The sequence below is a fragment of the Ptychodera flava genome, chromosome 22 (genome assembly GCF_041260155.1).
Source record: "Ptychodera flava strain L36383 chromosome 22, AS_Pfla_20210202, whole genome shotgun sequence".
NCBI lineage: Eukaryota > Metazoa > Hemichordata > Enteropneusta > Ptychoderidae > Ptychodera > Ptychodera flava.
Window position 1 is genome coordinate 3,386,414 of NC_091949.1, and position 13,556 is coordinate 3,399,969.

The window sequence follows — 13,556 nt, forward strand, 5'->3', positions numbered from 1 at the left end:
GATGCTTGTAAGAATGTATTACATCTTAACCAGTAACTTGGTGTTGTATACGTGTTATGATGTTCCCTCTCTATTGACTCTTTGTATCACTGTTTTTTAGTTTCTTTTTATACTTTCTAATTCTAGATTTGTTCATCTTGTTTTATTCAGATGTGGGAGAAGATTTGCCAAATGATATCATAATAAACAAATGAAAAGAAAGTATGTCAATGTTATGTATTCACTATGCACCAACTATGTTGTGACTGAAATGAATTGAAGCATGTTGTCTGAACCTAATTGAGTACCCTGTGACCTTGATACGTAATTTAAACAAAGTCATAATTTTGCATAAATCATACGTAGTGATTTGTGGGAAGGCAGCCAGCCTTATGTAACATGAACTACATCTACTGGCATGGATGGAAATATATTCTAGTGGCGTTGGCACCAGCTTACATCAACAACAATTTTTTTATATTTACCTTTGTACTAATTAAACTTTACTGCTTTATTATGGCAACTGGCACATTTCAATGAAATTCTGATAACACACTTTCAACAATAATTATCGCACTGAGGTCACCAGTCATTAAGCCATTTTCAAAACACATAAACTATTACCATGTACATGTAACAAACTTCTTGAATTAATTGTACATTATACAATCATTTGTCAAGTCTGCCATTATTCATAAGATATGTAATATGAAATCAAATTTCCATGTAACTTTTTCATTGGTCAAATTTACATAATATTTTCTGATATTGAGCACAAAAACAGATCTACCAACCCTCGGGGCTAGTACCTCTGAAAAGTACAGCCCACCTTCAGAATCCACAGGCCCCACAATCATAACTTGATAACTTTAAGTGCATTTATTCACAAACATCCTTTGCATGAAATAACTACAGGGTATGTGTAACTATGATAACTCAGTCATTATAAACCAGTTACAATTCAAGCCTCAAGGCGTGTTTTCTAATTATTTGTTATGAAATGCTCCCAAACACCAACCATGCTGGGGATTACACCCTTTATAACCGTGTAGAGCATTGAAATCAGTATTCCTTGGTTGTCTCCATGGATGTATGAAGCCTGAACAGACTATTCAGAAACTACCGGTATATAATATTTACAGTAAACAATTATACTTGCCAGTAAGGTCCTATACATTTTCAAAAAAACATGAAAGACTATAAAAAAGATATTGTATTCAATTCACTTTAAGTTTGCTCTATGATAAAATTCATTTACTCTTTATGAACCATGCATGCTGGACCATCATGATTGAACACTCAGTATACAGACATTGTGACATGTGTCTTAGTATTGGAGGTGTTTTATTTGCAAGGAGAGCAAATCAATTCTTTTTAGGTCAGGTTATTAAAAACTCCATCTAGACATGATATTATCCAGATTACTAGTATCACTTGTGACACGCACTATCAGCATACTTTTAGGTCATATTTTTTTTCATATTTTCTACCTTTTCTTCTAGGAGCATGCCATCTTGAAATGCTAGACTTTGATCTGTAGCTTTGCTAAAAAACTCCAAGGAACAATATGATTTTTCTCTATGTGTTTCAGTCAGTAAAAACCCCAATGATTCTGTATATCTTACAAAAGACAACTCAATGAAAATTGTAGTGTTTCTATGTCTTGTTAGCAATCTTGGAATGGTGAAATGGAATGTCAGATCAGATGTGTCAAGCTAATTAAAATGTTACATACAATAGAACATGTTCCAATTTAATGGTTTTAACCATTTGAATCAAAATGACAGTCATTTATAGTAATTCCATGTACTAAGTTTTCTAAATGGAAAATTTAAGGATAAGCATTAAAGTCATACAAATCACAACATTTACTATGACAGTATGTGAACACAATATGAGGCTGTTCTGTATGGGGTGAGATTGTGCCAAAACAATTGTGTTATCATTATTTTACTAGGTTTACATTATTTCGTTTCTCATTGTTTGCATTTCAAGTTTAATATGTTTGCATTGTTATTTCATTATGTTTACATTTTTATTTCATTCTTTCATTTTGTTTGCATTTTTATTATATTATGTTTGCATTTTTATTTCATTCTTTCATTTTGTTTGCATTTTTATTATATTATGTTTGCATTTTTATTTCATTCTTTCATTTTGTTTGCATTTTTATTATATTATGTTTGCATTTTTATTTCATTCTTTCATTTTGTTTGCATTTTTATTATATTGTTTGCATTTTTATTTCATTCTTTCATTTTGTTTGCATTTTTATTATATTATGTTTGCATTTTTATTATATTATGTTTGCATTTTTATTTCATTCTTTCATTTTGTTTGCATCTTTATTATATTATGTTTGCATTTTTATTTCATTCTTTCATTTTGTTTGCATTTTTATTATATTATGTTTGCATTTTTATTTATTCTTTCATTTTGTTTGCATTTTTATTATATTATGTTTGCATTTTTATTTCATTCTTTCATTTTGTTTGCATTTTTTTTATATTATGTTTGCATTTTTATTTCATTCTTTCATTTTGTTTGCATTTTTATTATATTATGTTTGCAGTTTTATTTATTTCATTATGTTAACATTTTTAATATAGAATATTTTTAATCATAGAACTATCCCCAATCCTTTTAACAAAATGGCTGGTTCCAATAGTTTGACATCGGCTTATGAACTAGTACTAGAAATTGCTGATTTCCTTCAATCAGCATCCTAAGTTTGTTAGTTGGAATATATGTATGATAGCTTAGGTGCTTGTCAAAAGGAACTTATTGTACTCCAACTGGAATTGCCTTTTCCTTAGTGTCAGCTAAGGGAGCCTTCAGTAATTACAGGGGGGTGGTCTGGGGGAATTTCGCACACACCTGTACCATAAAATGTGACCCTCTCCTATCCTCCTGTCTAAAATGTGACCCTCCCCCTTGTCCGACATTCTAAAACTTGACCCTCCCCCAACTGCTGCGGTAATCTCCCCGGAATAACTGAAACAGTATCAGCTAATTTACATAACAGTTGGTTCAATTGTTATGTTAGGGACAAATTACAGAGTGGAGGGCTTGTGGTTTTGGAGGGACAGTCGCAATTTATCACGCAAGAATTTTTGAAGAGATATTTTATTTCATACATTTGCGGGAGGGTCACAATTTTTGTGCAACTATAAGAAGACAAGATGTGGCTGATTTAGTGCTTCAATAAAAAATATCACATCATAATACATGGAGTCTATCAGGCAAACTATTGACAATTTACCCCCACAAAACATGCTATATCTGTATATTATATATGTTTGATAACGTATTTAAATGTACTGTACTTGAATTGGGAAGTAAAATGTGCATTCGTGTACAAGAAATTAATTTCTGAATTTCATCTAAAAAGTTAGTTCACTATCCATGGTGTCTATGATGAAACTATGAATAGTTTTTTCCAATACAAAAATAGGTAAATCTTTGCATTTTTGTACTCTTGATTACTGATATTAATAATCTTGATAAGACTAGAGTGGTTACAAGTCTATGGTTGTGTAAAAATTTGATTTTAGAATTTCACCAAAATGTTGATTCACTTTGCATGGCGGTCTATGATGAAACTATGATTAATTTTTTTTCCAATGCAAAACTAGGTACATCTGTGCATGTATGTGCGCTTGATTATTTATATTAATGTTTTTGATTAAACCAGAGTGGTTATGCGTCCATGGTTGTGCAAGAAATTTGATTTGGAATTTCACTGAAAAGTTGATTTACTGTATATGGGTAGTCTATGAGAGAACTATGCACAATTTTTTCCAATATAAAACAGGAATATCTTTGTATTTATGTACATTTGATAATTGATATACACTTTTCCACCTGTTGCATATGTTTTTGTCGCTTGTCTTTCATCAGTTGTAACTGTTCAAGTTGTTTAATGTAGGATACCACCGCATCTTCTTTGCTTGTGAAACTTGTGGATAATGTGTACGTATTTTGTTGGTGATTTCCTATTCAGGATTTAATATCGAACAGACAATCAAAGTTTTGGCCATAAAATCAGCTTCTGTCAAAAGTGACCCTCCCCCCAAGATAGGTTTATAAAAAGTGACCCTCCCCCTTGAACTGTTTTCTAAAAAGTGACCTCGCCCGCTTCCCCCGCCCCCTGTTATTACTGAAGGCTCCCTAAATTGAACCAGCTTCGAGACTAAGGTAGTGTTGTGTTCTAGAACCTCGAAATGTTCGGCAATTTCTACACCTCCTGCTCTTTCGATTGTGGGATATGCAATGTTCAAAAACTCAACATCCTAAAAGCCATTCATTTACCGGCATGTGTATCTTTTCTCACCGAGGCATTGCTCTCGTGAGTAGACTTTTAGGAGCCGTATAAGAATGTTATGTCAAGTTGGACGACTCCGTAGGCATGATGTGATGACAGTTTGTCTCGCACTTGATGATGAGTACGACTCTGAGCGAAAATACCTACTCAGTTCGTCCCTGGTTACTTGTGTCCTCAACAGCCGCATTATTGTTGTTGGTTTAGATTAGATGTAGTTGCAATAATTGCAGCCCACGGACCGTGCGCCAGTTTTATGTCGTCACGGCGTTGGTTGTGTTGTAGCGGTGGCCAGTAGGACTACAATTCCATCCGTAGAAAACGCGGAAATTTTGCACAGATCGACTGTGCCCAGAAACGATCGCCTAGTCTTCCCTTTACCTCATGGAAATGTCACCAAAGTCTAGCTGCCTGGTCATCAGCGATGCCATCTATGCTAACGACATTGTCAACAGTGTACAACTGTACATGTATACTTAAAACTGAAAAACAACGGTTAATAAAAGCTGAACGAAGCTTTCCTTCATACCCGCCGCGCCGCACAGATGTCGTGGTACTGTTGAGAGTAGCGTGTCTCCCAGTACCAGCGCATGAACAGCTGGCGGCTATGACGGCGACAAGTACATTTTCATGCTGTGATACGTCCATGGTTAAACTTCGGATGACAAAAACGTGAAATGAGATCAAGGGACTTGCTTTTAAGTACATATAGTACTGCAAATTTCACAATCTGCCTTACAAACTGAAATGATAGCGAACGCATATAACAGTATTTCACACAAACAGGAAAGTGAACTTTCGGCGCTAGGCTAGGGAGATACATAAATTATGATAATGAGATAGATAAACATGTGAACACAATCAAATAAAAATTTTAACACTGAGAAAACGCTATAAAAAGCTTTAAAAATGCGTGAACGAAATAAAAATGCCAACACAATATAAAAAAAATGAAAGCAAAATGTGCGCACGAAATAGAAATGCAAACATTATTAAGTAGAAATTCAAGCAAAATGGGTAAAAGAAAAATAATGTTTAAAAAATGACATTCTTTTTTCATTATGTTAACATTTTTATTTCGTTTTTTCATTTAGTTTGCATTTTTGTTGTACTATGTTTGCATTTTTTGTCATTTTTAATTTTGTTTGCATTTTTATTTTATTATGTTAGCATTTTGATGTCATTCTTTCATTTTTTTCGCATTTTTATTACATTTCTCATTTTGTTTACATTTTTAGCTCACGTGTGTAAACACGTGGGCTATTGTCATAGCGATGTCTGTCTGTCTGTCCGTGTGTGTGTGTGTGTGTGTTGTGTGTGTGTGTGTGTGTGTGTCTGTCTGTCTGTTTACACGATAACTCAAAAATGCCTGAACGGATTCAAGTCAGATTTGGTACACAGGTACCATGTGCTACTTGCAAGAACTGATTAGATTTTGGTTAGTGTGGCTTGCATATTAATGAAGTTATGCAATATCGTTTTTTTCCGTACAATGGTTTCCCTATGGAGACGGTAATGACAGTGTAGACATATATCAAGAAATACTGCACAAAATTTCATGAAACTTTTCACAGATGACAATCTCAGAACATTATGATGATACTGTGAGTGTCATGTCAATTACCTTCTCATTTGCATATTTAATGAACTTTTGTTATTAGTGAGATAACTCTGAAATTCCTGCACCAAACTTGATGATACTTGCAACAAATATTGATCTAATATATATCTAATTATAGTTAGAAGCATTAGACAGTATCAAGTTAATAAATAGCTTATTTGCATATTTTATGAAGGTTTGTAATTAGTCATATAACTCCGATATAACTTCACCAAATGTGATGAAATCTGCTGCAGATACTGATCCGACTGATATCTAACTGTAGTGTAAAGCATTTAGTAGTGTGAAATTAATTAAGGGTTCATTTGCATATTTAATGAACTTTGTAATTAGGTATATAACTCTGAAATTACAGCACCCAAGTCAGTGAAATTGGGTACAGATATTGTTTTGATAAATATCTAATTGTACTGAGAGGCATTTGGCAGTGTCAAGTTAACAAATAGGTCATTTGCATATTTTATGAAGTTTAGTAATTAGTGATATAACTCCAAAATAACTGCACCAAATGTGCTGAAATCTGCTGCAGATACTGATCCGACAGATATCTAATTGTTGTGTAGAGCATTTGTGTGAAGTTAATTAAGGGTTCATTTGCATATTTAATGAACTTTGTTATTAGTGATTTTACTCCAAAATTAAAGCATTAAATTTGATGAAACTTTCTATAGATGTTGATCTGATAAATATTCAATTGTACTGAGAAGCATTGAGCAGTGTCAAGTTAATAATTAGCTCATTTGCATATTCAATGAAGTCTTATAATTAGTCATTAAACTCCGAAATAACTGCATCAAATGTGATGAACACTGCTGCACATACTGATATGACAGATATCTAACTGTGTTGTAAAGCATTTAGTAGTATAAAGTTAATTAAGGGTTCATTTGCATATTTAATAAACTTTGTACTTAGGTATATAACTCTGAAATTTCGGCACTAAAATTTGGTTAAACGTGCTACAGATATTGACTTGATAAATATTTAATTGTGCTATGAATCATTGAACAGTGTCAAGTTAATGCGGGGTTTATTTGCATATTTAATGCATTTTGTAATAAGTGACATTACTCTAAAATTACAGCATTAAAATTAAATAAAACGTGCTGCAAATGTTGATCTGATGGATATCTCATTGTCCCATAAAGCATTGAGCAGTGTCAAGTTAATTGACAGCTCATTCGCATATTAAATAAAGTTTTGTAATTAGTGATTAAACTCTGAGAAGTACTGTGCGAAGTTAAAAAAACCTGCTACATATAGTGATAACATATATCTCATTGTTCAGTGAAGCGTACTCCTATTGATGAACCTGTTGTAAAACACGTGAGCATATTCAGTTCATATCTGGTTATTTCATTATGTCTAGCAATGAAATGTAAATATATCATATAAAATGCAAACAAATAGAAAAATGACATAAAGATGAAAACATAATATAATATAATGCAAACAAAATGAAAGATGAAATAAAATGTAAACATAATATAATAAAAATGCAAACAAAATAAAAGAGCGCAATAAAAATGCAAACATAATATAATAAAAATGCAAACAAAATGAAAGAACGAAATAAAACTGCAAACATAATATAATAAAAATGCAAACATAATATAATAAAAATGCAAACAAAATGAAGAATGAAATAAAATGTAACATAATATAATAAATGCAAACAAAATGAAAGAATTAAATAAAAATTTAAACATAATATAATAAAAATGAAAACAAAATGAAAGAATGAAATAAAAATGTAAACATAATATAATAAAAATGCAAACAAAATGAAAGAATGAAATAAAAATGCAAACATAATATAATAAAAATGTAAAGATAACAAAATAAGAATTCAAACAATGAGAAAACGAAATAAAGATGTTAACATAATAACATAAAAATGCAAAGAAAATGACAAAATGTAATAATGTAAAGATAATAAAATAATGATAACACAATTGTTTTGGCACTAATCTCACCCCATAGTTCTGATAACCCGACCTACCCTATTTTTTACCAGCCCACCCTAAACTTTTTAAAGCTATGTAAACACAGAAGTAAACAAAAGAAAGAAAAAACCCATGAAATCATGCATTCAGTACCTGGCATTTGATTTTTGCTTGAACGAGGATGTCTTTTATGGTTTTATTCCTTTTATATGTATGATACGTTATTCTGGAAATGTTGTGGCCAGTGCTTGACTGCCCTAAACCCCTGAAAAATGTATACTTAAAAATAAAAATATTTTGAAAAAAAAAGATCACTGCTGTCCTACCTACCCTATTTTTGAAAACCATGTTATCGGAACAGCACAATTTATTTTTTTTTGGCCTAAAGATATACCAAAATCAGTTTTTGCCTTTTTGTGGCTTTGGTGTTGGGATACTTACCTAGCTGACCAATAATACTCGTAACAGAGCCTACTTCACTCAATTGAATTTCATCCGGCAGTTTGACGTCCACTTCCTCAATTTTGGGTAGATCCTGGAAGAAACATTACAATCTTTCTTAAAATATGTATTTGTAAGCCAAAAGATATCTCACATTGTTTGCAATGATATTAAGTTCATATTCATCCTATACTTACTGTTCCTCTTGGTTGAAAAGAATTTCTTATCATGACATGACAGTTCATTACCCCTTATCCTGTACAAGTTCATATTTCATCATCAGGTCAAGTTGGATGACCAGATATAAACCGAACATGCTCTCATGTTTTAGTGTCAATATAAAACAGTTGTCTGTAAATTGAAACTTTTGCCAAGTTTGCAACATCATTGAAACTATTATGATCAACATCATGAACATTATTCACCATAGATTAAGTCTAAATATCTCAACTTCTTTCACTGCTCATATATCCTTGTGTGATCAACAATTGTAGCAATTCTCATCAAATTTTGCACTGTTGTTCTCAAAATGTATATCCGCTTTTTTTCTAAAGTCATTAATTATGCAAATAAGCACAAAATATGCAAGCCACAGCCATTAAAAACTAATCAGTTACTGTTATTCCCAAACAGAAACTATATACCAGATTTCATTCCAATGCTATCAGACGTTCTTGAGATATTGTGCAGACAGACAGAAATCACTGCAACGTTAGCTCAGTGTGTGAATAGTGAGCTGCAAACCAGTGAGTCATACTCTCAAATATATTGCATTTTAACAAAGACTTGAACATTTGGACAATCTTGAAATCAGAGATTCTGTACATATGATTTATGCGGACATAACCTGATATACATGTAACAAATGATACATGTAGCTGAAAATATGTATCATTTTGGCTTATTACCACTTTTTACTGACTCGGCAGATGGAGAAGTGATACGCCTGTCAGAATGAGGATGAAAGCAAGTGCAGGTAATGCACTATTATTGCCAAAAGGTAATTCCTGACCACAAAGACGGTGTTGGACTCTGAGAATGGATAAATTTTGAAAAGGCATTCATAATGGAAGTGCTGCTGGTTCACAGAAATTAGCATTCATATCAGACCACACAGTATGTATTGTTCTACAGTGACATTTCGAAGAATCTCCTCCCCTCCGCAATGACTGGTAACATATTTATAATGCCCATCAATGGTTAATAGAACTTTTGGATTGGAATAGGGTCTTCTTTAGTTTTTATCTTTGCAGGTTGCAGATTTTTAATTTGGATCTGATTGTCAAACCTAATGATTGTGTGTACCAGTTACGTATGTAACCATGTATTTTGATAGACAAAAGTGTAACAAATTTGCAAATTAGTGACTGATTTCATTGCAAATGCTGACCAAAGTCCAAGCAAGCCACTAAAATTACTGTTGTGAGTCAGAGCCTGGAATGCTGTCACTCATCATATGAGACAAAGATGTATCATATTTCAATACAGCATCTCCATAGAACTTCTTCAATGATCTAACTAATCTACTTAGAATCCTTCCTTCAACAGCTTTGAACCAATAAGCTATGTCTCACTCAATATTTTGTTATGAGTTGAAAGTTCTACTGTATCTAAGGAGTTTGGAATGTATGGGCCATAGGCTTGAACAGATGGTGTATTGCGTGAAAAAACAGGAAAGTTTAATTACGATTTCAAAATTGAAATCATCCCTTTTATCATACAGTTTGGTATACAAATTATTTTTGTCTAATTTTGAAAAATTTATCTTGATCTGTACATGCTGTATTTCAGAGTCATCTGGACAGATATGGGGAGATAATTGGGTAACCAGGATTGTTTAAGTTTATGAGATCATTAACATATCTATGAGTGTTATAAAACACTTAGAAATCCTTTTATATCATATTCAATTTGTTAAGAGACTACATGAACTCTACTTTGCCTAACATGAATACAGGAATAAGTCTGCAAGAAGTGGTGCACAGTTTGTGTCCATGGGAATGCCCATAGTTTGCCTGAATGTCAGGCTAGCAAATTTGATGAATAAGTTTTGTCACTCAGGAAACTTGCCATCTTAATTACTTCATTATCACTGGATTTGTATTTGTAATCATTGTTGTAATATAAAATATCCAAAGTTGTGTTTGGCAATGTATCCATAGCAACGTGTATGACTGCAGTGAAGGAAGGCTTTCTTCACTGGAGATAGCACCTGGTCTGTAAGTTTTGTGTGATGGTTGTGTACAATGTTGAAAACGAAATGTGTATCTTGAACTGTACACACCACTGTTGGTTCAAAACAAGCAGCCTAGCGGCCGATATAGCTCCGCTGTGATAGTTAAGTGGATGACAATGAGGGATATTGAACTTGAACTGGGCAAAAATGATTTTGTTTAAATTATTGTAATAATAGCAAAACGTAGTAAATATGTAAATTTGGCAGTAATTATCAGCGTATTAGGTTTGTTGTTGACATAGAAGCGAAGAATGGTGAAAAATGATTTACAGCAATATGTGCACGAAAATTCATACAATATAAATGTTACCATAATTTCAATGAACAAAATTAAGGTCAAATAGAAAGCTGCATATAATAAAACTGAAAGCATTTAGGCCTATATAAGAAATTTAGAAACTATAATTTTTTGACCAAAAAACAGCAAAATTTGCCTAAAAAAAATTTCACCACAATTTGAACAAATCTGATGGAGATCACCCCTAGGAACCTCAAAATACCAAGTTTTAAATCAATCCGACATGCGCTTTCAGAGAAGATGATTTTTTTTACCAAAAACAGGAAAATTGCCCCAAAATATACAATTATGCAAATTTCACCACAATTTGAACAAACTTGACTGAGGTTACCTCTGGAACCTCTATACCAAGTTTCAAATTAATCTGATTTGAAGTTTCAGAGAAGAAGATTTCTTGACCAAAAACAGGAAAAATTGCCCTAAAAATACAATTATGCAAATTTCACCACAATTTGAACAAACTTGAGTGAAGTCACTCCTATGAACCTCAATACCAAATTTCAAAGAAATCTGACTTGCGGTTTCAGAGAAGAAGACCATTGTTGACGGACGGACGGACGGACGACGACGGACAATCAGCCTATCGGATAAGCTCCGCGTCTCTGACAGCCGAGCTAAAAAAGATGTAATCTTTCTTTTGAATCCTCTACTATTCACATTTGATTGATCTTACAAGTTTCATAACTTTGTTACAATAGCACCCTAGACCAGATTTAATACATGTAGTTGACAAAATTGTGGTCAAAACTTGTGCAAAGCATTTGGTTGTACACCAGGTATGAAATGTTTCCCATAGGGGTTCTTATTTTAGGAATTCACTATACATCATGTAGCTTAACTTGACATCATGTGATAACATGATGCTAAAGTTATTTCAAACTGACAAATGATTCCATAATCTTCTTTTCATAAGCCTAAGCAGCATTCATGGGAATGCCCATAGTTTGCCTGATTTTAAAATTGTAGTACATTTGGTGGATCACAATATTTTGGGAAAAACAGGAACTGCTGAAGTTTAGAATTGTGATAGATTTTCGGCTCACCTGTTACTATATGACCATAAGGTTTGTAACAAAAGAGAGATGACATGCAATCAAAAGTACTATTACATGCATGGAAGTTGTTTCCAATGTTTAGTTCTTTCAAGATCCTACTGTAATTAATAATTCCTTCCTATGATCTTTGAATAGGTCTAGAATTTTAAACTACATGGTACTTTAAGGCTGAGAAAAGAAAATTGTTCCTGTGATTGTTTTGCCACGCTACAGAGGTGGCGAGTTAAACTTAACAAATTTAGCTAACAAGCAAAATCTTCCACTGGTTACACTGTTACTAATGACTTTGAGTCCAGATTTTACAAACTGTCCACAATAATGGAGGCATTACATATACATATGCATGCACTGTTGACAAAACAAATCCTGAGCATTTCCACATGGTTCAGGAAGAAACAAAATGACAATATGCACAACATAAATGCTCTTACAGTAAAACAATTGCAGTATTGCTACGTTCTCAATGTGGGGTCTAAAATTTACACCGTTTAATTTTTACAGTGACATTTTTCATTCATCTGATCATTGAAAGCCTACACACACCACCTGTGAAAACTCATTGGATATGACAAACTTCATGTTAAATTCACTGAAGATGCATACCTACTGAGCTTTGACATTGACACAGTCATGTGTTTTTTCATTGGCACAGTGATTATTTTGTACGTTTTCAATGTGCTTCTCATTCAAACTGACACACCTTTTGTCAATAACTTCTTGAACAAATCCCTGAATGTACCATTCAGAATAACACTGAGCAATGTCTGTTGAAGGGCCATTATGTCGAATACTGGTGGTCAAATTGATAATCATGAGGCACTAACCTTTATAAACCGAGAATATTACTGCTGAAAATCAACACCCAATGTAATATACCATGTAAAAATACTGATGCCATTCATAGTCACCCTGACTGAACTCTGTACAAAAGTTTCATTTGAATTCCTGAACTAAAATAATTATGATGTGGAAGTGTATATTTTGCTGCAATTATTAAAAATATTTCAAAATTGGCTTAAGTAGAAGCGCCAGTTCCTACGAACAATTAATTTACTCTTTCTGGCCTTATCCACAACTTTCTTGTTGTGTACAATATTGCTGATGTCAATTTTGTCAATCCCTTTGTTGGCAAATCTAAGGGGAAAAACAGTCTCTGCTGACTGTTGATTAATTCTGTCTGAACAGATTTGAATAGGCAATAGTTACTTATGTCCATGGCGATGAATAATTGATATTAAAGCATTTCAGGGTTATATTTTAGAATATGCATCACTTCATTTTCCAAGGTTCCCTTGGTATATCAACACAATCAAATTAGGGCACAGCAGCAATTTCTCAAGGGTTCCCAAACCATTTATTGATGTTTCAAAACCTTAGGGCCCTGTCACGCCTTGACGATTTAGCCAGCGTATGCAGACATATCAAAATTTCTCTAAAACGTTGAACGATGTATTTTTCAATTTTGGGCATTTTCACAGCGTATTTATAACGTATTCATAGGTTAAAAATACGTTTTGGGTATGCTAGACAATTATCTCGACACATTTCAACTTATGAGTATTACAAGTAACATGTGTGAAAGTGTGTCAATGAGCGCATAACCTACCTACAACTTACAGCCCACGCGTGCGGGATGTATGAGGCATATGCTGGCATATG

At 33.0% G+C, this 13,556-nt stretch overlaps 1 protein-coding gene across 4 annotated transcripts in view; it reads right to left on the bottom strand.

The window, feature by feature from the left end:
- LOC139122468 (H/ACA ribonucleoprotein complex non-core subunit NAF1-like) overlaps positions 1 to 13,556 on the bottom strand; it is a 70,475-nt gene that overhangs the window by 30,587 nt on the left and 26,332 nt on the right. For all 4 annotated transcript variants that reach the window (XM_070687864.1, XM_070687862.1, XM_070687861.1 and 1 more), the window contains exon 4: positions 8,309 to 8,402. In XM_070687864.1, the coding sequence (XP_070543965.1) occupies positions 8,309 to 8,402 (94 nt within the window). The remainder of the gene's footprint in view (positions 1 to 8,308; positions 8,403 to 13,556) is intronic.